Here is a 26,077-nt window from a genome sequence, read left to right as displayed (position 1 = left end):
CAGAAAACTGGATTTGGGGCGTGAACCTTTTTTATGGGACAGAGCAAGTATTTGTATGGAAAAATGTTGTCCATGGTGAATAAAATATGTTCCTTCTTCTAGCCCATATATATATATATATATATCTATATATCAGTAAAGCAAGTATGCGGCGCACAATGGTGTGTTACTAGGATAATATCCCAAGTTCAGTGGAAAACAACAATAAAGTTAATGAAGTTCAATGTTTCAAGCTTGCTGGACGGTCCTCTAGGACCAAGGGTATATGTCCAGTGTTGTAAATATAAAAAGACAGAATAACATAAGCATAGGATTAGTAAAAGCAGTGTGTTAGTGATAGCCCATCACCATGGTATTACACACCCAGAAGAAATATATTGCTTATCTGTATAAATATATCTTGTCCATATACTGTATATTGCTTTACTTATTCTATTATTCTGGACTTACCTACCAATTCTAAGGAAGGCTGCCTCCACATGTGGAAGAGGTGTTTTTGTGGACTTTCTATATATTAATTTCGTCCAATACTGTTGTGAGCGCCAGTGTTTATTACGTATTCTGCTATATATATATATATATATATATATATATATATATATATATAAATACATACATGTCTGAGGAGACTAGGAAACTATTGCTTCCACACTGTTCATCCCTATCTTCCCTTATACTTCTCTCACCTACGAATTTTATAGCTGCAAAAGTCTAAATTGTTGGCAGATTTAATCACAATGTGTCATTATTTTTCTTTTATAAACTGCATTATTATTTTACAAATGAGCGTAGTATTTTGTATGAGGGATGGGAAGGGCACCACATCAGGCAGCAGAATCACTAGGCACACGGCTTCCATCAATCCCTTGATCCTATATTATTATTAATATTATTCTTGTAAGTGTTGTAAGATTGTCCATTGCATAGCATACCATCTTCATAGGGGTTCAGTATTATATTTCTCTGTGATTGTTAAAATCAATAACAAAAAAAATGCAGTATTTGCTCACATCATGCTGCAATATTTCCTTAACAGTATGTCCCAAGTCTTACTCACTACAGCTCACGTACAAAGCTAAATTGCAATGCACATAAATAAAATAACACATATTAAACATGGGCAGCACGGTGGCGTAGTGGTTAGCACTCCTGCCTCACAACGCTGGGGTCATAAGTTCAATTCCCATCCATGACCTTATTGTGTGGAGTTTGTATGTTCTCCCTGTGTCTGCGTGGGTTTCCTCCAGGTGCTCCGGTTTCCTCCCACAATCCAAAAACATACTGACATACAGACTGTAAGCTCCAATGGAGCAGGGACTGATGTGAATGAGTTCTCTGTACAGCTCTGCGGAATCAGTGGCGCTATATAAATAAATGATGATGATGATGATGATGATGATGATGAGGCATAAAGTAAGCTATAGAATTGTGGAAAACACCCACATTAACCTCCATTACATAAATGCATCTTGACAATCACATCAAATTAATACAATACTTTGTAAATTAACAACTCTACAAAATTAATACTAATCTCACCTCACATCAAATTAAAATTAAAAAATAGAAGATTACAGTTACAGCAGTTACTCACCCAGCTCTTCACATTACTCTCAGCAGCCAAGAAACTGCAGAGAATCACAAGTAACACACTTTCTTATTTTCCTAAAGTCACAGGAAATCGCTAGATGCTTCTTTCATTGCGATTTACAATGAATGTTTTAATGTTTTTAATTTGATTATATTTTAAACAAATTCTGGTACTATGAGGTAAGAGATAAAACAGCTATAAATACAATGCAAAGTATAGCTTGATAAATAATTGATTTAAAGAACTTATGTTGTAGCTATTTCCACTGACATCTCTCCTGGTAAGAAAAGTACTTTACAGCTTTCATTTTGCTCCATTGTTTGAAGCAAAGTCCATGTGTTCGACAGTCACAGATCTACTCAAGAGACTTCTCTAGTTCAGGAAATATCACCTTTTAAATTTCCTGCAATTCATCTTATGGAACTGTGTGAGCCTGCTGCTGGATGATACATTATTTGCTCATTTTAAATTTCCTTTGTTACGTGTTCTAGAGGAATGGCTGAAATGGCAATATAACATAATAAGAGCTATTTACCAAATGATATGAAAGACAATCCACAAACAATTCAAAAGATAGAAAGTAAAGTGTAATAAAAATGGATAAAATGTAACTAATAAAGTAATATTGTAATAGCTGTATCAGTAATAATCTATGGGGGGGGGATTCATTTTTTCACAAAGCCATAGGAACCTCGCACAATTTACGGGTACTACGGTACCTGGAACATTGCTGATTTTCCTGTGCACCCCTACGGGATCCACCGTGTGCCTTCACAGCTCGTTCTGGATGCACTTCATGGCACATCGCCGAGAACTAAATTCCCCCTTATGATTTATCACACAACTTTAATATGGCCTCACACGTACTGAACAAAATGGTGGCTTTCACATACAGTATGGGTGGATTATTAAGACCAAGTAGGTGCAAGAATTTGCAAAACCAAATCGGTGGAAGTATGCCTACTAAATATAAAATACAACTAAATGCTGACTGAACACATTTAAGATGTTACCCTTCTGTCCGAAGCGTCACACGCAACTCTATTTGCATTGGTACGCTGGGATGCTGTTGGCACACTTTATTGCATGCAATGTGCTCTGCCCTCAGTGGTGTCCATATATAGCAGAGTGTTTCAAAGATAAAACCTATGTAAATGATACATATTTGCCAAGTTTTCCAGAATTCCTAGGAGACTCCAGCATTCCGGATAGGTCTCCCAGACTCCCAGGAAAGTAAGCAATTCTCCTGTACTCCATGGAGAGTAGGCAATTCTCTTGCATTCTGCCCACTTCCTAGTGAAGTGGGCGAGATAGGGGATGTCCGTGATGTTATTTGTCATTAATCGCGTTATTCTGACCCATTCCCCGTGGCGCAATGACACATCTACCCCAGAGGTGCATATGGAAGGCACACAAATTCACCATGTGAGTCACCCAAAAAATCATCTCAGACAGACATGCAAATGTGCTGGGCTGGATTTATTGTAGGCAACGAGGAATAGGGTACTGAAAAGCTTTTTGGAGCCTCAAATTAGTAGAGAAAACTGACAGATCAGTTCCACATTCTGCGAGAATTCAGGTAAACATAAGCTGCAATAATGAACAACAATATTTGGCCTCATGTTTTTTTGTTAACATACAGAAACTTTGTTTTTTTATTCTGTCTTTTTGTATTCTGTCCTTTAGTATGTCCTTTTAAATCATAAAAGATTAAAATAAATGACATTGACAAAATTATTGACAGACTAGAGTTAATATTTGGTAGCACAGCCTTTTATCAAAATGACCACAATCAACTGTTTCCTAGAGCAATGGGTGAGTTGGCTGCACCTCTCTACTGGCAGTTTGGTCCACTTTTCTTGTGGAAACTGGACCAGTTCATCCAGATTCTCCTGTTGTTTTGAGACCTCTACACAGATGTTCTATGAGATTTAGTTCTGGACTCATTGCTGGCCACTTCCAAACGGTTCAGCGTATCGGTGTAAACCATTCCTGGGTGCTTTATGAAGCGTATTTGGGGTCATTGTACTGGAAGACCCATGACCTTCGACAGAGACCCAGCTTTCTGACGCTAGGTTCAACTTCGTGCTTGGTATTCTCTCTCTTTGTGATGTCATGCACACGTTAGAGGCACACAGTGCCAGATGTAACACAGCAGCCCCAAAACATCATTGAACATCCTCCATGTTTGACTTAAGGTGTTCTTGTCTTTGAAATCTTCATTTTGCCTCCTACCATATAACCCCCTTTCATTGAGTTGGCAACGGATGATGTAAGTTGAAACTGATGTACATCATATCTGAAGGTCAGCTTGAATCTGTTTGACAGATAATTGAGAAGCTTTCTCTATTATTCGTAAACAAACCTGCACTGCAATCTTCAATCAAGTTTTCTCTTTCCAAGGATGTTGACTGCAGTGCCATGGGCCTTAAACTTACTAAGAACATTATGTGCAGTGAAAATGGGAGCATCAAGGTCTCTGGAGATTGATTTGTAGCCTTGTGATTGTCCATGCTTGGCTAGAATCTTCTGTCTGACCTCCTCAGAGAATTCTCTGGCTTTCTTTCCTCCATGCTCATTACAGTACATACAGTGGCACAAAACAGGAGAATGACTCCTTTTCTCTCTTCAAGCTCTTTAATGAGTGATTTTTATATTACAGGCATCTGCTACTCACCACAGGTGAGTTCAGTTTCAAAGTAAAGGAAAATCACATGCTTGAAAACCAATTAATTCTAACTACTTCTAAAAGGTACCAATATTTTTTTCCTTAAGGATTTCTCTGTGGAATGAACTATATAGACTACAGTGCCACAAGCAGAATATATTATAAAGTATTACCCTAATGAGTGCTCTTGTCCTCACAGGATATATGTATAGAGAAAAGCTGCTGCTGTCTTCATAACATAACAGCAGGATTTATAAAGCCAGTGTCATCATGACACTACTCTCTTACAAAAAAAAATTAGAATCCTTCCCATACATGTTGGTAGCTAACTCAGATGTTGGATAGGGGAGGGGGCAACCTTTATTATGGAAAGTGGGCATCAATCTGAGAAAAAAAACCACAACACAACTTTTCCAGCATATTTTGTTCATTTGGTGGTCCCAAATATGACAACTTCTCTTTAATTCACTGGACTCATGTGAGCACACAGTCAAGAATGAGTTATTCTACTTGTGCAGACTGAGTGAATAGCTAGCCGGCTAATCCTACCATTGCATTTGTTCAAGATCTACCTACAGTACATACAAAAAAATGGAGCCCTGTGGAAATTTATAAAGTGTAGAGTGAAACAATTGAATATGTCAATTATCAAAGGTTTTCATGTGATCACAAAAGTGAGAGCAGCAATGCAATGCATTTTCATGGAAGCAGGAATAAACAAGTCACTTGTCCATTAAATCCCCAGTTTTGAAGTAGGTTGGCATAGTACAACATGTAGTGAAACAGATAATATGAATGTCCACAGCAGTACTATTTCAGTTCTTGAGGAAGGCAGATCCTCTAATTGTGAAAAATAAAATAGAGGACAGGACTGCATGCCATAGGGGTATGATGTGAGGGTGGCAATCAGAGAGTGGCCTATAATCCATATGTGACTCTCACATCATCAGAGATCAACAGGACAGGAATCTAAGGAATTAGGGAAATCCTGAACGTCATAAAGATCCTTCAGGCTTCCTATAACATACACAAATTTCCTATCTCAAGATATGTAAGTATGTAATTAAAGATGAGCAAGTATAAATAATGATTCTGTACTTCACAGAACCAGGAAATGTTTTGTGACCTTAGGATGTCTTACTTACAGCTGCTTGGCACAAAGTCTGATAAAGGAAACATAATAGTGAGGAAACAAGGCATGGAAATGTTTGATACAGAGACTCCAAAGAAAAAAAAAACAAAAAACAAGACAGACTTTACAGGGCTGAGAGACAGTGGGAAAAAGATGACACAGCTACCAATGTGGGCATCTCTACACCATGCAGAGATACTATAAATAGAACCCAAATTGTGTACATATGTGTGAGTATTCTCCATGCTAGTAGCCTTATTATGTAAGTAAATATACTTTAGATGAAGATGGGTTACTATGTGTAACCATAGTAACCAGACAGTTGTCTTGTATTACACCACTGTCTCCAGCCCCCAGCTCCCTCCTGCTTTATGCCCCATGGTTTCTTTTCTCTGTTTTATGTGGCAGTGGCTTCAGCTCTTATTCCCTTCCTTATGTCCCACCAAGTTTCACTCCCAGAGAATAAGTCTGAACTTGATTTTACTCTTTATCCGGAGCAGCTGTTCCCTGTATCACATGACCTCCTCCGTATAATACAGCACATCTGAGGAAGATGGACGATCAGACTGCATCATGCGGTCTCCGGAATTCGGCTGCTGTTATGCAGATGTGTGCTGTAAAATTGCGTATTTTTGGTTGCAATTACACTTTACACGTATAATAATAAACATTTCCTATCAGTGGGCACATTAAGAACAACGACAAACAGGTTAACGGATTGAAACCTTTCTACACTGTGCCTGTTCAAGCCTTATACCGAACTTTCAAAGCTGGTGGAAAATCTGGTCCCCAAGAAGTCACATTAAATTGCCAGATCTTGTGTTGCAACTTAAAACACTTGTTTATCTAGCATTAATATGTCTGCCGATACTGTTCGCTAATACAGACAGGTGTCTTTTTAAATGTAGTGTTAACTTATTACTTTTATTAATTGTAATGTGCAGCGCTTATGAAGGTTAGATGGCCACACGTGAAGTGTATCAAGATGTCCATCATTGCACCAGACAGATAAAACCTAACAGCCAATTTTTTTTCCTGCAGCTCAGTAAAATGACTACACTGAAGTGCAATGTTAGTGTTGCTCCTGCGTCACTGGGAACTTCAAAGCACCTGATGAGGAAAAGGAATGGTAAGCTTCATGGTTAGGTTCCTCCTAGCAGGGTCTAGCAGGGTTAACTTGAGAAACCCCTGACTGACTGCCTAAAAGTAACTTGTGGAAACCCACACACACACTCACAGGTAAGGATTAAAGTCACCAGGCATATTTTGGGCAGCACAGTGGCCTAGTCGTTAGCACTTCTGCCTCATAGCACTGGGGTCATGAGTTCGATTCCCGACCATGGCCTTATCTGTGTGGAGTTTGTATGTTCTCCCTGTGTTTGCTTGGGTGTCCTCCGGTTTCCTCCCACACTCCAAAAACATACTAGTTGGTTAATTGGCTGCTGTCAAAATTGACCCTAGTCTCTCCCTCTCTGACTGTGTGTGAATGTGTGTCTATTTATATTAGGGAATTTAGACTGTAAGCTCCAATGGGGCAGGGACTGATGTGAGTGAGTTCTCTGTACAGCGCTGCGGAATCAGTGGCGCTATATAAATAAATGATGATGATGATGATATTTGTAAGGCCTTGCAACCTAATAGCCTGAAACCTGGTAAGTAGTGAGTGATTTATTATAAGTTTACTCTCTGATGTGATTGAAAAGGTAATGCAAGATGATAAATGGATAATAACATGATACAGAAAATTTAAAGAATAAGATTATCTGTACAATAATGCACAGTATTAATACTTAAAGTTCCGAGACATAAGACAAGATCTGAATGCAATTGACATAAGCAATATTCAATGCCATGAATGAATGAACAGCGATAATGATGTGAATACACAGACTCAAGTTAAAGCACTGTAAACAATTCTTAAGCAAGATATCTGAATAAGATGAATGAGGCAATGTATTAATATCACAGACAATTAGTACACCTCTGGACTCTTTCCAGATTCTTGGGCTGGGCTCTCTCTGTTTCTCTGGGTTCTATCTAGATTCCCTCTGCTTCTATTGAGAACTTATATTTCTGTAAATATACATTTTGTTAGACACAGTTTATTAATTTCTGCCTCATAATTAAGTTTTCTGGTTTCCAGCATTTTTATTGCTTGGGGAATTCGGTGTTTATTATTCTTGTTTGATTGTTTTTTTCAAGCAATAAAACTGTTTTTCCGTGTTAACCAATAAACATACCACTAAAAACTGAAACACTCCATATAACTGGTGTTTATCTTCTTTTTATTTAAAACGGTTGAAAGCGGAGGGTGTCAAGGGAGAGAAGGCCAAGTTAGAGAGAGATATGTAAGTGCACACTGAGCTGACCAAGTTAGAATGCCCACCGTGTTTATGGCTATGATAACATTAGAAGGGTGGCAGGGAGTGTGACCAGTACACCGCTCCATCACTGATGGACTCCTGCAGTGCTTAAAGACAGACACATACTTCAATGATCCACCAGGGTTCTGCACAACAGAAGAGTGTATGTTATGACTGGGGAAGAGGGGGGGGGGTGTTTGCTAAGATTTACTAAAAAATGGTCCTTTAAGAGAGGTTTGTACAGGGGAATGCAAATGCTAGACATCAAATTCATGTTATCCCCATTTGCTTCTCATTTTGTGACCTCCATAACTAATGATGTAATTTAAACCCACCAATCATATAATTCCTGGACCTGCCAGATCTCTATGCATTTTATTATAAGAGGTCTCAAAGGAGGACAACAAACCTACCTCGGCTTCTATATGGTGACATAGTGTATATATACTTATAGTAAAGCGAGTTCTCCTTTAAGGTTGACACTACTGACTGAAAGGAGGAAAATATTTCCAAAACTCATGATTCCCCTTTAATTTGAACAAAAATATGCATAATGCAAATATTATTTTCAAAAAGTGGTATTAATTACAGTACAATTAAGAATTATGAAGGATATGCCATTCTGACAAATACTTCCATCATCAAATGTAATAAAGTATTGTCACAGGTTTTGAAAGGTACTCTATTTCATAAATACTCTCTAAGCTACTCCTTTGCAGTAATAATCCTTCATTTTTGAAAAGTGGGAGTGGAGACTTTGTTGGTTACCAGAACTGTGTGTATGGATTTTAAGGACAAAGCAGCGCTCATCAAAACCATATCGAATTAAAGTGTGGGCAAGTGTGACCAACATACTGGGCATGTTGTGATTTGGAATGTGGTTATGTATTCTTTTTGTTGAATACAATATAATATTCTCCAATAATCAGCAGATGATATCCAACAGTGACCATATATTTTGCTCACAAATATCAAATAATACCCAATAAAGACCAAATAATTATGTTGCAGTAAGGAGTATTTACAGCTTATTGTACAATTCCCTAGACAAAAAACGACATTTATTAATGGTAAATGAACAGAATATAATATTTATCAGTGATCTGCATGTAATGTTTAGATGTAACTTGCATATAATGTCCATCACAGACCACCATATTATTTCCCATTAATCAATATAATTTCACAGTAATGTCAAGGATATTATTTACTTATTAATTATCAGCAAGAAAAATAGCCCATTGTACCCCCATGCACAAAACATTAATAAAGGCCAATGTGCACCAGACAATGCATCCTCATGTTCACCACATCCTAATTCTGCCACACAATGCAGCTCCATGTGCAATTTTACACGCCATGTTAAAACATATTTAATGACCTCATGTCCAGTATCACATTTGTGAAGATACTGGGTATATCTGGCCCAATGCTACCCACTTCACGCTGGCTGGCCACCCACGGGTGCCTTACTATGCCAGGGTAGTCTACCCAGTACATTCTAGGGTTCTCAGTCACTCAGGCAAATGCAGATAGAAAGTAACACAATACATTTATTGTAATAAACACAACTCTTGAATATTATGTACACACAGTAAATAAATGCCAGGCAGGTTTACCACATTATCAGTTCCTTACCCCACTAGCTTAAGGAGTTACTGTCACCTGGCTATCTGGACTTGACGACCCATGGATCTGCCGTTGTATTTCATTGGTAGGGAATGGCAACTCTAAAGCCAGCCACCCTGCAACTTCCAGTCCTAGAATCATCATCATCATCATTTATTTATACAGCGCCAGCAAATTCCGTAGCACTTTACAATTGGGAACAAACATTAATAATACAATACTGGGTAATACATACAGACAGAGAGGTAAGAGAACCCTGCTCGCAACCTTACAATCTATGGATGAATATCTCATTGCCCCCTGGAGTGATTCCTTATATCTATGGTCTAATTTCCACAGTATTTTCCCCTCCCTGGGCAAACCCCTAGGTCTATCCTTCTTAACCATTGGTGGGTGCTGTATCAGAAGTGTGGGAGGGAGAGTGGAGATGAGCTGTACTTCCACAAGGTCCCCTGCTGGGCTCTAAACAAAATGTCTGAACTAGTCATGTTGAGAAGAATGGATACTAATTAGCCTTCCCCCTACCTGTATCCTGCAATCTGATCCTTATCCATAACCCAACTGGCTTCACTTTAAAGAAAATGACTAACAGCTTCCATGCAATATTAACAAGATACAATAAACAATATACATATTTACAATGAGCTACAATGTCCCCTTATCCACATGTAATTAGACACTGCATTGTTATTCTGTTGAGCTGGGGAACAAAAGCAAGGGCTATAAAAAGTACATGCTATAATCCAAATTTTGTGAGAAACAAGGGACAGGCTGGTCAGGGTGATATTAATACCTCGTTTCACCACAACATTCATAGCAAGGTTTAATACCACGAGCTGATGTCATTGGTTAGAGCATCGATTCTCCTGCACTGAATTGCAAAAGCCAATCAGAACTCACTGAAGGAATATCAGCCATATAGAGCTAGTCACTATGATTAGTGCACCTGCAATGACTGACAGCCAGCCGCAGTAATGGGGATGAGTAATTCAATGGCAGGGACTAATGTGTAATGTGTGGCCATTGCTATGCAACTTAGAGGTAACATGCTTTAAACAGATGTATTTCTTACCTCATTGTTTACATTTGGAAAGGTGAAAGAAAACTATAGGCATCCAGACACACAAAATCCCATCTACATTGCCCTTATCCAGCCTATTTCATCCATCATCCGGAGCGAAACTAGTGCTCCTTAGCAAAAGATCCCATTTTGCCACACGAATCCATTGACAACAGAGAAAATACCCAACACTGTTGATGCACACTCCATGCTATTTTTTGACATTTTAAATGTCCCTCTTTTAGTTTGTGTACTACCATGCGCTCTTTCATTTAAGCTTTCTATTCACGATTAAAATGTCATCAAGGACTCATAATCATTTTATGCTACGTATATATGTAAAATTGAATGTGACTGAATATTATTTATATATCAAATCCTTTTTCTATCATGTTCTTTAAGGATGCACTGGAAAATATACTTTGCATATATATATCTATGTATATATTTAAAATAAATTTCTTTTTTTCCTTTTTTATGTTAAATACTCTATGCAAATAGATAGGAAATGAACTGCCAAATATACTTTGATATGCAGTTCCATCACTAGAGAATGCTGCATGATTAGCAGATGGTGATATGCATCTTAATAAGAAAGCCACTGAATGCACCAAATGCCTGGGAAAAAGAAAAAGAAAAACATCTAAAACTACACAATACATTAAACATATCAGGACTGGGTAAAAATGTGAAAAAATGTGCATATTTCATGTTATATTATTTGAAACATGCTGCTCACATATAAAGCTCCATTTATGAACTGGAGCATTGCATGTTCCATTGTCCGGTCACAAAAATCAATGTGTGGACCATGCAGCCATCTCTACAGAATTTGCAGATTATCGGGTAAATGCAGACACCATAAAGTTTCAACAATAAGTTAGGTCGATCATGAGTGTTTGCAAGTACTGTGTGGCATGTCCAATAATGTGCCTAACCCTAGAAAAAAAACTATCCAGTACACAGATATAATCATAACTTTGTCTGCGGTAGGCGGAGAGTGATGAAGTAAATAGTGTAATCAGCATTTACACCCACTGCTTCTCTGTCTGGCCTGGCTTCTGGGAGATGGACAGACTCTCTTGGGAGTCAGGGAGATCACCTACTATTTTGAGAGTCTCCTCGACATTCCGCGAGAGTCGGCATGTATGGTTTAACCTTGCCTAACAGCAGAGCAACTCATCCTGCTGGGCCTAGTAGACCCAACAATAACTGGTGTGTTAGGCTTTTATCAATAAACACTTATGTAATTTCCTGTAACTTTATTTATCTCAGCAATACAATATTATATAATTCATATACATGTCCAATAATGAGTTTACTTTCTCTTTAATGTAGACTACATAGTGCATTTATGGAGCTCCTTTGAAAGAACTCTTAATGTGATATAATTATAGTTTATTCATACAGTACTATAGTCTTCAAAGAGATATCTATTACCAATACTGTACTTATTTCTTAGCCGGAGAGAATGTATTCATACATTCATTCACTGACCTCTTTTCACAGCAGCGAGTCATTACAACAATATAAAAAAAAAAATGTCATATATTTTCTATTGCTTAAACAGTGAAAGGTGTTTTTTTTACTTCTTTTCGTTTCTTTGTTACTCAACTGAGATTTGGCCAATAGAGAAATTTACAGACCTCTTTTCCACCCATAGACCCCTGGTCATTTGGTTGGTTAATTTACTTTTTTATGTCTAATGAATAGATTTTATGATGAGACAGACTTTTACTAAAATAAAATCTATATACACAGTATGAGAGGAATGTAGGGTAAGTAATATAAGGAGTGAATGTGCCACAAAAGATTCTTTTATATACAATTTAGAGCATTCACAGTAAAAATCACCCTCTCTGTGTCCACCCATCCCCTCTAGAATGTAAGCTCTCACATTTCCTTTCGCAATTATGTAGTTATGCAATTTTGAGGGTATTAATGTAATTATATACATTTGATGTTTATATTTATATAATTTTGTCCCTTTTGTACGTATAAATATAAGATAACAAAAAATAATAAAAAGATAATTTTGTAATTGCTCATCAGACTAGATTTCTATAGTTAGCCCCAAAGTGTTTAAGAAAGGCACCAGTGTGTGTGTGTGTGTCCATATATATATATATATATATATATATATATATATATATATATATATCTATCATCATCATCATTTATTTATATAGCGCCATCATTTTTCGTAGGGCTATACAATTGGGGACAAACATAGTAAACTAATAAACAAACTGGGTAAAACGGACAAAGAGGTGAGAAGGCTCGCAAGCTTACAATCTATAAAAATATATATCAAAACATGCATACGAGTAGCTCCCTTTCCATAAGTAATTGTGAAATACTAAGTAGTCTAAAGCGGCACTTACTTTAGCAGAGCAGAATTCTGAGCACATCTCTGCGGTAAGATTGAAGAAGGAGGCAGGAAATATTTGGGTCCCATTTTCTGGGGCTCTGAAACATCCTCGATAGGTAACATTCATCCCTAAAGTGACATGAAATAAGATCCAGATTAAAATAGGTCCAGAAGTGTCTACACTGGTGAATCTGTAGTCAGTACATTACTTTATTTCAGTTTTTTGTTGTCAGGTTCTACTATACTATCTGAATAATATATTTTATAAACAATAAGTAAACTTGCAAACTTTTCAAATGTTGTTTATTGAGCATTCTATGAATAACTAAAGATGCAGCAAAGTCAACACAACATCTCGTAAACCACCTCAGTCGAGCCAACCCAGAAGCTGATACTCTTAATGAAGTTCACCACCCCATCCAATACAGATAGCAGGTTCTCAATATGTCAATATAACACATACTTTCCCCATACTTTCCAACTTTGGCAGTATTATCAACATAAGCGTGCTCCGTCGTGGGGGGCATGGCAACACGGGTTGTGTCATTAGGCCCCACCCTTTTGAAAGTATATTAATATTGGCATATCACAACAGGGGGCGGAGCCAGGATGGCTCATTTAGCCACATCCCCACCCACTTCACCAACGAGGAGAGCACAATGCGGGAGGCTTCCTTGCTCTCCCAGGAGTCTGGGAGAACTTCCAAAAATTTGGAAGTCTCAAAGACATTCCAAGAGAGTAGGCAACTATGATATAACAACACAGACATATTCTATATAAAAACCATCAGAGTCACATTATATATCAACCTCAGGCCCTAAGCTAGTCCTTCCCTTAATGACCAAAATAAGTAACAGCATTAATTAAGATAAAAGGTTTAGAGATAGTTTCGATAAGTTAGAGAGTTTTATGATAAAAGCAGTAGAGATATACATGTAATATTCTTTTAGCATAGTTTAAAACTTCATTTGATCAATCATCATCACTCAGAATGGAGTTTTCAGCTTGCCATTTCTCATAGCAACTTTGCCAGCTGTCTTGTACTCAGGAGACTAAATATAAAATATACTAAATGTATGGGATGGCCTTATTATATTGTGTTTCAATATCCTAAACATTTTGCTTGATTATGTAATTTGTTTCTTTTTGAAATTAGAAAAAAGATAGCCGTTTAAAAAATTTTTACAATAGGAATATATATCTGGAGTAAACACTATGAAAAAGTGATAAGTATATTATCTTTGTAATTCTTTGGCATGGATGAATTATGTTCTAACATGGCCATGTTGAGAAAACCAATATTATCTTTAAAGACAAAAAATTTGAGAGGTTGACAAACGATAATGCTATCTTCAATAGTTTATACATGTATTCACACCCTTGTGTGATATTGTGATATACTTTTATACTAGAGTAGTAATTTCAAATAATTGTGTATTAAAACTATATTCACCTCTCTTAAAAGTGCCTCTGTGGTATGGCAAAATATGTAGTCTCTAATAAGATTTAGGTAACAATGGTCAGTTCTGAGCCAAGGATCACACCTAGTCAGCGAACTTGCGAGGTGGGATTTATGGTCATGTTGTCAACAAAAATAGAAATGTCAGGTAGGTAACTTCTGTTGGCGCGTGGGATTATTATTAACTCTATTTTTGATAGACTGAGTTTGAGTTGGCGAGAGGACATCCAAGATGAAATGGCAGAAAGACAATCAGTAGTGCAGGACAACACAGATGGCGAGCGATCAAAAGAAGATAGATAAATTGAGTAGCATCTGCATAGAGATGATTCTGAAATCCAAAGGAGCTTATTAGTTTTCCTAGAAAAGTAGTATAGATAGAGAACAGCAGAGGACCTAGTACTGAGCCTTGTGGTACTCCAACTGATAAAGGAAGCAGAGCAGAGGTGGATCCAGAGAAATTAACACTGAAAGCGATTATAAAAGTAGGATGAAAACCAGGATAGGACAGGGTCTTGAAGACTTAGGGACTGTAGCTTTTATATGAGAAGAGAGTGGTCAACATTGTCAAATGCAGCAGAGAGATCCAGGAGAATTAGAAGACAGTAATGGCCTTTAGTTTTATCAGTGATCAAATCATTGACCAACGTAGTCAATGCTGTCTCTGTGGAGTGTTGTGAACGAAAGCCTGACTAAAGAGGATCCAAGAGGATGTTTTGCGTAAAGGAAGTGTATGAGGTGAGTGTAGGCAAGTTTCTCTAGAAGCTTGGAGGGGCATGGGAGCTGAGAATTACGATAGTAATTTGAGAGAGTGTTTGGGTCAAAATTTAGTTTTTTCAGAATAGGAGTAATCACTGCCTGCTTGAATAATGACGGGAAGTTACCAGTAGAGTGGTATCAAATGAAGAGAGGGTGTCAGAGGGTGCTGGGATAAAATTGGGCTGATTGCTAGTCAAGGAAGATAATACCATTTCAAGAAATCGTCAAAGTCAGTCCTCAACCATTTGTATAAAGCTTAAGAGTGAGCAAGCTAAATTTAGGTATCTGTGATCCATGATATCAGTTACTATTTAACAAGGAAAAATTAAAGATGCACTAATGGTTTAGTTTGCCATTTTAAAATGGCTAAAGAGTAGGGGAAGATGAGCAAGAGGACCAATCAGAAGCCACAATGTCCATGAATCTGGCTTCTGATTGGTCCCCCTTCACAAACCTCCATTCAGTAGCATCCAACAGCCAAGTGTTTCAACTAGGGCTGTGAGACGAACCACATAGTTTCAGAAAAACTACTGCACTTACCATGCCTTGAGATCCATGAAGGCAAAGGACCAGGTAGTTCAGAGGTGGTAAGGCAGCTATAATTTAGTTTTACATTTTTATTTATATTTCCAAGACGATGAGAAGATGATTTGCAATATAGTTATTGATTTTTCGGCTGCCTTGACTTTGTAAGCAATTTTTAACCTTCACTTACTTTCACCTACCACTATAAAGCAGATAATAAGACTTATACGCCTTTCACTGTCACAGACGTGACCTTAGTACCTGCAAGTATTGGCACTACTACACCAGGAGGCGCGGAGTCTAACACGCCGCTGGTGTTCACCAGGGATCCCCGCAAGGAAGTTTGGACTTAGCGGCAACGACGTGCAGGTCGCGGCCCTCCCAGGTAGCTACTTGCGAGATATAGAGAAAGACGTAGTCAAACAGGCAGAGTCAGGAACCAACCGGGCAGATGAGGTACCGAATCAGAAGACAGAGAATGGTCAGCAGGCCGAGGTCAAACCAGAATATCAGGATGGGACAAATGGAGAATCCGAAAGCGAGGTCAGGAAGCCGGGTCAAAACACAGGAAACCAGAAGTTACTATACAGGGACACTGAGACTAACTAAACCAGTTGCTCTGGCACCCTAATGGTGTCAGAGCAGGCTTTAAATAGGAAGTGAAGCTTCCTCATTGGTGGGCAGGGGATCGGCGGTCAGCTGTTCTGACCGCCGACAGGAACTAGAGAGACGCGTCCCGTTGCTATGGCGACGGGCGCGTCTGCGCACCTCGTCGCCGGAAGAGGCGTCCCCGTTGCTTGGCAACGGGGCACTCTGGAGACAGACGTCCGTCCCTGCTCGAGGAGGCGCAGGGACGGCGTCTGACAGTACCCCTCTCCTTACAATTGGGGGAATCACTGGGTACAGAACGATGTTTCAGGAAGTCTGCCAGTAGCCTAGGGGCATGCAAATCTTCTTTAAAGACCCAAGATCTCTCCTCTAGGCCGAAGCCTTTCCAGTGTACTAGGTATTGGAACCGACCTCGAACTTTGCGTTCAGCAAGAATTTGGCTAATCTCATATTCATTCCCGTAGTAGTGGAAATGGCCTGAGGGACAGTGGAGGTATGAACAAATTTGTTTAGGACCAGCGGTTTGAGGAGGGAAATATGGAAGGTGTTATGAATCTTCATCTGTGGAGGAAGTTGGAGTCGAACCGTAACTGGATTAATTACTTGAGTTACTGGGAAAGGGCCAATGAAACGAGGTGCCAGTTTCATGGAAGGAACCCGTAATTTTAGATTCCTGGTGGACAGCCACACTTTGTCCCCCACTTGGAGAGCTGGCACAACTCTTCTATGCTGATCGGCAGAAGATTTATAATGCCGTCCGGATTTCAGGAGGTTCTCTTTGGTGGTAGCCCATAATTTAGCCATATCTTGAGTCATGGCATGGGCGGCAGGAACCGTGGAGGAGGTGGAAGAGAACGTGGGGAGGGTAGGATGCGTCCCATACACAGTGAAGAAGGGCGAAAACCCCGAAGAACAATGGACATGATTGTTGTGTGTGAACTCGGCCCAAGGTAGCAGAAGACTCCAATTAGATTGGTTAAGAGATGAGAAACAACGAAGGAACGCCTCCAGGTCTTGGTTTACTCGCTCCGTCTGGCCGTTCGTCTGGGGATGATATCCAGAGGAGAACTTGAGGGTAATACCTATATCTTTGCAGAAGGCTCTCCAGAAGCGAGACACGAACTGGACACCTCGGTCAGATATTATTTCCAGAGGGCACCCGTGGAGACGAAAGATTTCTTTGATGAAGACTTGTGCCAATTTGGATGCAGATGGAAGGCCTTTTAGAGGAACGAAATGAGCCATTTTAGAGAACCGGTCTACTGTGACCCAAATGGTGTCAAAGCCGCTGCTGGGTGGCAAATCAGTAATAAAATCCATCGAGATGCTGGACCATGGGCGATCAGGAATCGGAAGAGGTTGTAACAATCCAGCGGGGGGTTGTCTAGGCACTTTGTTCTGGGCACAAACAGAGCATGAGGCTACAAACTCTTGGACATCCGTACGGGCCGTTGGCCACCAGTAGTGTCGTGATAACAGCGAGAGAGTCTTCTCAGTACCAGCATGACCGGCAAATCTAGAGGCATGAGCCCAACGTAACGCCTTTAAGCGTAGATGTGGTACTAGAAAGGAACAGCCCACAGGAGGAGTACGGGTGATGGCTACAATACAGGAGGGTTCAAACACTGGTGGGGGTACAGTAGTGGGTGAAGAATCGGAGACATCGAAAGAGCGGGAGAGGGCATCAGCTTTGGAATTGAGATAACCAGCACGATAAGTAAGAATGAGATTAAAGCGGGCGAAGAATGAGGACCATCTGGCTTGCCGGGGGTTGAGACACCGAGCATCCCGGAGATAGATGAGGTTCTTGTGGTCGGTGAATACCGTAACAGGATGACGTGCCCCTTCTAGAAGATGGCGCCATTCTTCGAGCGCAGACCTCACCGCCAATAACTCTTTATCCCCTATACCGTAGTTAGATTCAGAGGAAGTGAATCTCCTCGAAAAGAACCCACATGGCAGCAGTCCCCCTGAAATGGACTCTTGTGAAAGAACTGCCCCGACTCCTACTGCAGATGCGTCCACTTCTACCAGGAATGGTTTATCTTGATCCGGTTGAACAAGTACAGAGGCGGAAGAAAAGGCTTTCTTGAGTGCTTCGAAGGCGTCGATGGCCTCCGTGGGCCAAACATGAGGATTGGCAGTTTTCTTAGTCAGAGCGGTAATTGGTGCGATGATAGAAGAAAACCGTGGAATGAACTGCCGGTAATAGTTGGCGAAGCCAATGAATCTCTGGGTAGCTTTCAGACCCATAGGTCTAGGCCATTTGAGGATGGCAGATAGCTTGACTGGATCCATCTGTAGACCGGAGCCTGACACGATGTAGCCCAGGAACGGAATCTGTGGCTTCTCAAATACACATTTCTCCAGCTTACAATACAATTTATTGGCTCGTAGACGAGACAGGACCTCACTTACATGAACACGATGGCTGGTCAAGTCTGAAGAAAAGATTAAGATGTCATCCAGATAAGCTACTACGGAGATGTAGAGAAGGTCTTGGAAAATCTCATTAATAAAAGATTGGAAAACAGCGGGGGCATTGCACAACCCGAAGGGCATGACCAGGTATTCGAAGTGGCCTTCTTTAGTGCAGAATGCAGTCTTCCACTCGTCTCCTGAGCGTATACGAATGAGGTTATACGCCCCCCGTAGGTCTAGCTTGGTAAAGACCTTGGATCCTGCGATTCTATCAAAGAGCTCAGATATGAGAGGTAACGGGTATCTGTTCTTTATAGTGATGGCGTTCAATCGCCGGTAGTCAATACACGGCCGTAGGGACCCGTCTTTCTTCTTGACGAAGAAAAATCCCGCGCCCGCGGGAGAGGAAGATTTCCTGATAAAGCCACGTTGAAGATTCTCAGAAATATAGGTGGTCATGGCAGTATTCTCAGGGAGAGATAGGGGATAGATTCTGCCCTTAGGAAGAGGTTTATCAGGTAGTAATTTGATGGAGCAGTCCCAGGGCCGATGGGGGGGCAGGACCTCGGCCGCAGCTTTGCAAAACACATCCTGATAAGCAATATATGGAAGTGGCAGTTCAACGTGTGGAGATATCAAAAGACAAGGAAGAGAGGTCTGGCTGGGTTTTAGACCAGACAAACAGGACTTAAAACATTGTGGGCCCCAAGAAGTAACCATCGCACGATTCCAATCCAATTGGGGTGAATGAAGCTTGAGCCAAGGCAATCCTAGAATGACGGTGTTGACAGAACGAGGAAGAACCAGGAACTCGATGACTTCAGAATGTAGCACCCCTACCGTCAGCCGAACTGGGGCGCAGGCGTGAGAAACAGACCCGTTGGAGATCCGATTCCCATCTACCGCGGTGAGGAATAACGGCTGAGGCAATTTGATAGTAGTTAATTGGAGTTGCGATGCCAGAGTGGCAGAGATGAAATTTCCGGCAGAGCCGGAATCCACAAAGGCTAAGGTCTCAAAGGGGCCGACAGAGGTATGCAAGGAGATGGGCATGAGGCAGTCGTTACTGGCAATGGTGTAGGGAGTAATAATTCCAACTCCTAAATCGGCCTCCCTTCCACCGATTAGGAGGGGGCGTTTCCGGGTCTCTTGGTACAAGATGAGATGGTATGACCAGGATCTCCACAATACAAACATAAGTTTTGCTTGAAGCGACGTTGACGTTCCTCGGCGGACAGCCGGGAATGGCCGATTTGCATCGGTTCTTCAGGAAGGACAGGGTTTTGAAACATGGGAGCAAGGCGAGTAGAGGACCGTCTGGAAGTGGCACGTTCCAGAGTCCGCTCACGGAAACGTAGATCAATGCGATTGCATAAAGAAATCAGGGAATCCAAATCAGCGGGAAGCTCACGGGAAGTTAACTCATCCTTAACTCGGTCTGAGAGTCCTTGCCAAAAGGTTGCTACCAAGGCTTCGTTATTCCAACTGAGCTCAGAGGACAGCGTGCGGAATTGTATAGCATACTGCCCGACGGTCAGGGATCCCTGGCGGAGGTTCAGGAGGCTGGAGGCAGCCGAGGAGATGCGTCCGGGCTCATCAAAAACCTTGCGGAAGGTTTCAATGAAGGTGGTGACGTTGGACAGCATAGGGTCATCTCGCTCCCAGAGGGGGGAGGCCCAAGCAAGGGCCTGTCCGGATAATAAGGACATAATAAATGCCACCTTAATGCGTTCAGAGGGAAAAGATGCAGGACTACACTCGAAGTGGATCAGACACTGATTAAGGAATCCTCTGCATCTTTTAGGCTCGCCATCAAACTTGTCCGGTGGAGAGAGTCTCAGGGCTGTAGAGGAAACCACTGCAGGAGAGGAGGAGGTGGCGGCGACTACCGCGGTAGTCACGGGAACATTTTGAGCAGAAGCCATGGAGACCTGGAGGGTCTCAAGACGAGTTGCGACTCCTTGGATACAGTGAAGTAACTGTGCCTGCTCTGCTTCTTGCTTCTCCACCCTATGAGCCAAGTGGAGTAGAAGGTCACGTGCAGAGGGTTCGTTAGATGAGTCGGTTGACATGGCCAGAGCAAACTGTCACAGACGTGACCTTAGTACCTGCAAGTATTGGCACTACTACACCAGGAGGCGCGGAGTCTAACACGCCGCTGGTGTTCACCAGGGACCCCCGCAAGGAAGTTTGGACTTAGCGGCAACGACGTGCAGGTCGCGGCCCTCCCAGGTAGCTACTTGCGAGATATAGAGAAAGACGTAGTCAAACAGGCAGAGTCAGGAACCAACCGGGCAGATGAGGTACCGAATCAGAAGACAGAGAATGGTCAGCAGGCCGAGGTCAAACCAGAATATCAGGATGGGACAAATGGAGAATCCGAAAGCGAGGTCAGGAAGCCGGGTCAAAACACAGGAAACCAGAAGTTACTATACAGGGACACTGAGACTAACTAAACCAGTTGCTCTGGCACCCTAATGGTGTCAGAGCAGGCTTTAAATAGGAAGTGAAGCTTCCTCATTGGTGGGCAGGGGATCGGCGGTCAGCTGTTCTGACCGCCGACAGGAACTAGAGAGACGCGTCCCGTTGCTATGGCGACGGGCGCGTCTGCGCACCTCGTCGCCGGAAGAGGCGTCCCCGTTGCTTGGCAACGGGGCGCTCTGGAGACAGACGTCCGTCCCTGCTCGAGGAGGAGGCGCAGGGACGGCGTCTGACATTCACGCTGCCACCTGGCAATATCCCGGGTCAAGGCAATATCCCGGGTATATGAACTCGGGATATTGCTGGGGAATAGTGCCTCCCACCCTGCCAAATACTCGGATAGACTGTGTTCACACTGAACACGGGTCTGCCCTGGTCTCCATGGCAACATCACAAGAGGAGCTCTGAGTGACTCGTCTTGTGATGTTTTTTTTCTTTCTTTTTAAACTTTTTAATTGGGGTCAGTGAGACCCAGGTTGAAAAAGGCATGTCTCACCGTTCACACTGGTATCTACCCAGATCGGGTACTATTTCCTGGTCATCCAACCCGGGTAAATGCGGGGACCCCCTTTAACACCAAGCCTAGTCCCCTGTTGCCAGGGCTTGCCCTGACAATAACCTGGGTCTTTTAGGCAGTGTGGTATAGGTATAAATAATCTTATTCTAAGCCAGGAGTAGCCAACTTTTGCATCCTGTGACCACCTCTGTATCATGTGACCTCTTCCACACAGCACAGGGAGATTGTGCAACACAAGCAGTACATTTGAGATTAAAGTAGGAGTGATGTGCAATCTGCACCATGTGCTTTCCCTCTTTCCTCCATAGGAAAGAGCAGAGCTATCCCTGCTCACTTAACTAAAGCAACAAAATAATTTTTAGGTAGGCCCTGTTGTGCACCATTGTGCTGCAAAGTTGTTATCTATTTTAGGATTCCACTTACACATGCAAACAGACATTTTCTATCATGGTAAACAGTAACAAGTTGCCAGGTGGAAGCCTCCATGCAGAATTGCATTGTGGGTGTTCTAGCCTTAAACCTAACATTCAAAGCTGGAGGAGGTCTGGCCACCCAGAAGTCACATTAGAGTGTCATATTGACCATTACTGGTTTAGGCTGTCTGACAAGTTCTGTTGTAGGACACAGGAAAGGGAGGGGGAGTGCAATCTCAGGATACCATCTTTTTAAACTGATGAACATGTCAGGAAAATAGCCATAGTTTGAAATTGTTTAACTGAGATTTAAGCTGTCAAGCAGCAGCAGGAGAGATATTAACAATAACAATAATTACAGGCAATGGGCGGACCCAAAGCCTGTATAATGTATAATGTAATCCAGGCATTCGGTCCGACCATTGCCGCTTTAAAACCGGCATTTTAAGTGACTATCAGTAACATGGTAAATCCATATTTTCATCTCGTCGCTGTGACACTCATCGCTATTTTTTGGTCATTGAAAACGTTGTCGGCATAGTCAGTGGAGATATACCTACCACACCCGTACTGATAGGTGACTGAGTCGCTGATGTTTGACATGATATAAAGCATACCTCCAATCTTTTACCATTTTTTTAATGGGACAGTGCATGCCCGAGAAGGGGGCATATCCACATTACATGGGGGCATGTCAATGTCTTGTGACAGAGTGCCAAGTCCCACCAGGGAGGGGGGGGGGGGGGGGTTGGCAGTGCTTACGAACTGCTGGGTTGCCCGCAGCCCCTTTACCCTACCCTAATAACACACCTTTAATATTTCAAATTGAGACTATCCCAGCTAAATTAGGAAAGCTGGGAGTTAAGTAAATGTGAAATGTGATTGCTAAATAAAGAAAGTACACGTATTATTATTTATTATAACTAAAGTTAACAGAAAAAGAAAAAAGGAAGGAAAGGGTCCTATCGCACCAGTGAGGAGCCACAACCCTATATGGGATTAGAAAGGCTTGTTGGCCATATTCATAACCCTGTGAGGTGCCACCTATCTCTGAAATAGTAGATACTTAACAAAAAAAGCAGAAAAAGATAAATAAGGTGCACAAGGGCTGCCCTTGTGCACCTTATTTATCTTTTTCTGCTTTTTTTGTTAAGTATTATTATTTATGTCAACTAAAATTCTAATGATGTGGTGGGAACCTGTGTTCGAAGTGGGCTGGTGTACAGTGGTATGCTATACCGCCACTTCTCCTACTGCCTCTATTGTAAAACTATCAAATTCCACTCGCTTACATTTCCACTTCCACCACAGGTGGAAACAATATGCACAAATCTGTAAAGATTTTCTTTTATATTGGTTAATAACTTTTTAAGCCTACAAGGGGCACTGTGGTTATAACTAGAAATATATAGAGGACAAAAATAGGGCAAAGACAGATTTCGAAAGTACAAATATCATTTCTTCAAAACGAATGAGTTTTCTTTCATAAAATTTTAAAGCTAACAAAATACATTGGCAACATTGTATGATTAACCCTTACTTTCTTAAACACATTTTTTTAAAAAAATGACTTGTCAATTTTAATTTAGAAAGATCATTTCATATACATCCAAATGTAACATGAGAACTAACCTGCTTGTTCTGCTCAAAATGCCCTAACCCTGGGAAGTTTGCCAACAGTTTCTGTCAATCCTGACACATAACCTGCGTATCTCTGCCTGAAGTAAATAATTGTAACTGATGTTCTGTAACAAGCCATGGCTCCTTTTTTGTGAGACAATGTAAGACGTCAGAGACAGAGAGAGACCCAGGGGTTTGCTACTTGTTTCCATCTCAATAACAATGCCCGTAGGGAAACATATGGCATTTTTATAAAAAAAAAGGCTGCCCTTCAACTGTTATCTGCCTCATGCTTGTTTTTCTATCAGGTGAAGGGCCAGCCTGATTAGCAATTACAACAAGCTTTATATTTTGATATTTGATTACTGGTTCAAATGTCATATGCTGACAAAACAAGCAGAAAAATACACACCAATTCCCCTCACCCTACCTTTTGTATTGATTTTCCTTCTCATCTGCAATGAAGCAATACAAAATTGGAACTTCAAAAAACCAAAGCATTAACCATGTTAGTGCTCAGCTTGTACTGAAATTAAAAGTAGTCGAAGTCCATTAAATAAATAGTAAATGTAACATTGGAAATGTTCTAGAAGAGTTTCTATGTTTACATTTATTCAGCAAGCCTCCATTTATGTTTTGGTACAACGTTTAGTTTTGGTTTATATGGTATCATACAGATATACGAAAAAACAAAAACACGTAAAAGACTCTGAAGAGTAGGCATGTCCCTTGAAAGACCGCTGGCCCCATCACCCAGGCGTGCCGGTGCAGACCTCAGGCATCGCGCGATGAGTATCAAGCATGCTTTGGAAACAACCTTCACTCTGTGCAGGTGACAGGTCCACTTAAACTTCACTTAATTGGGTGACATGATTTATGAAGGACCCCATGGATTTAGATGAGACTGTGAAATTGTCAAGTTCAAATAACAGGCAAACACAAATACACAATTGAGTCTGATTCACTAATTTATGAAACGGTGGCTAGCCCATCTCTAGCCCCATTTTAAAGAAGGGGAGAGCTACACTATTGGCAATTGACAAAAACTGGCCTGTCTTCCATGTCCCTACGAATTACTGTCTCCTGTCATATTGCAAGAAGGCTTATAGATGTCAAGATAATCTGGCCTGTGCAAAAAAATCAAGGAATTAAAACAAAGGAGAGTGTTAAAGTGTCCACCTTTTTGTAGTTATACAGTACAGTCTTTGGATTTTTGTGATTGAACACACACAAAATGCTATACACGGGTTTATTCATTTAATTTTAATTTATTTTTATTTTCGAGGGACACAAATAAGTTACAACTGGTTCAATAAAACAGTAATAAAAAGAAAAAACAAGGTCCATAATTTTTTTTTTTTTAAACATATAAACGGTTCAATGTGCAGGGTTGGGATATGCACAGGTTTTTAAAAGAAATTTTACCTGTCCAATGCAACTGACAAGTCAATTGCTGATACTGTTATAGGAAGATTGTCCAAGATTAATGTGCATTAAACACTGTGATTGGTATTGGCTCTCATAAAGCAATCCCTGGAGAAATTACTTCTGGAAATGGAATTCACATACCATACCATACCATACACATACCATACCATACCATACACATACCATACCATACACATACCATACCATACCATACACATACCATGTGAATGGTATTTCCCAGAAGTTACCTCCCCTGGAGTGGTGTGGTTTATTTGCATATGGTCTCTAGGGAAACATTTAAATCTCTCACAAAACCCATATTACACACTGATGAGCAATAACAAGGCTAAAGCCGTCTAACTGTTGACGTAAAGGTCATTTCAGGGAGTGCAACACATGTCCTTCCCACAGTATGCCATGATGTGCCTAGATTTACATGAATGCACACATTTTTTTAGGGAATCTTACGGATTTACTGGCCAAGATGGCAGTATCTGCAATTTTTCTCATGATCTGATGAGAGTAGATTGGCAGCGTCTCCTCACAATTTTGGGCTCGGCACATGAATGCACCTGGTTATACATCAACATGAAAACACAACATGTCATTCTTCTCGACATGATTATTTAAATAAGATCTATGGGGTGCATTTAGGGGGGTACTTCATGTTTAGCAAGAAAGTAAGGGGGGCTACACATCATATTACTCCCTGCAAAAAGGAAATAAGTTCTGGCTATCAAAGTACTCCTATACTTTCAGTGGGAGAAATGCTGCAACTTCCAGGTGAACAGGAAAGTACATATGTAGATGCATTGTCACAAGTGTAATAAAGTGAATCAAACACACAAATGTAATCAAGATTGTCCTGATGTCTCCCCACTGTCATGATTAACTTATAACATAAACAAAGCTATATATATATATATATATATATATATATATATATATATATATATATACATATATACACACACACATAGAGAGGTGGTTATCAGAGACAAGACTAGGCGCAGGTCAGAGGTAATACCGCT

The 26,077-nt window shown here is 40.8% G+C and overlaps 1 protein-coding gene across 1 annotated transcript in view; it reads right to left on the bottom strand.

The window, feature by feature from the left end:
- Positions 1-26,077, bottom strand: part of WSCD1 (WSC domain containing 1) — a 180,417-nt gene that overhangs the window by 52,362 nt on the left and 101,978 nt on the right. The window contains exon 5 of the mRNA XM_075196776.1: positions 12,828-12,943. Within this exon, the coding sequence (XP_075052877.1) occupies positions 12,828-12,943 (116 nt within the window). The remainder of the gene's footprint in view (positions 1-12,827; positions 12,944-26,077) is intronic.

This window comes from Mixophyes fleayi, chromosome 2 (assembly GCF_038048845.1).
Source record: "Mixophyes fleayi isolate aMixFle1 chromosome 2, aMixFle1.hap1, whole genome shotgun sequence".
NCBI classification, from domain to species: Eukaryota; Metazoa; Chordata; class Amphibia; order Anura; family Limnodynastidae; genus Mixophyes; species Mixophyes fleayi.
This window is presented reverse-complemented; position numbering and strand designations above follow the sequence as displayed.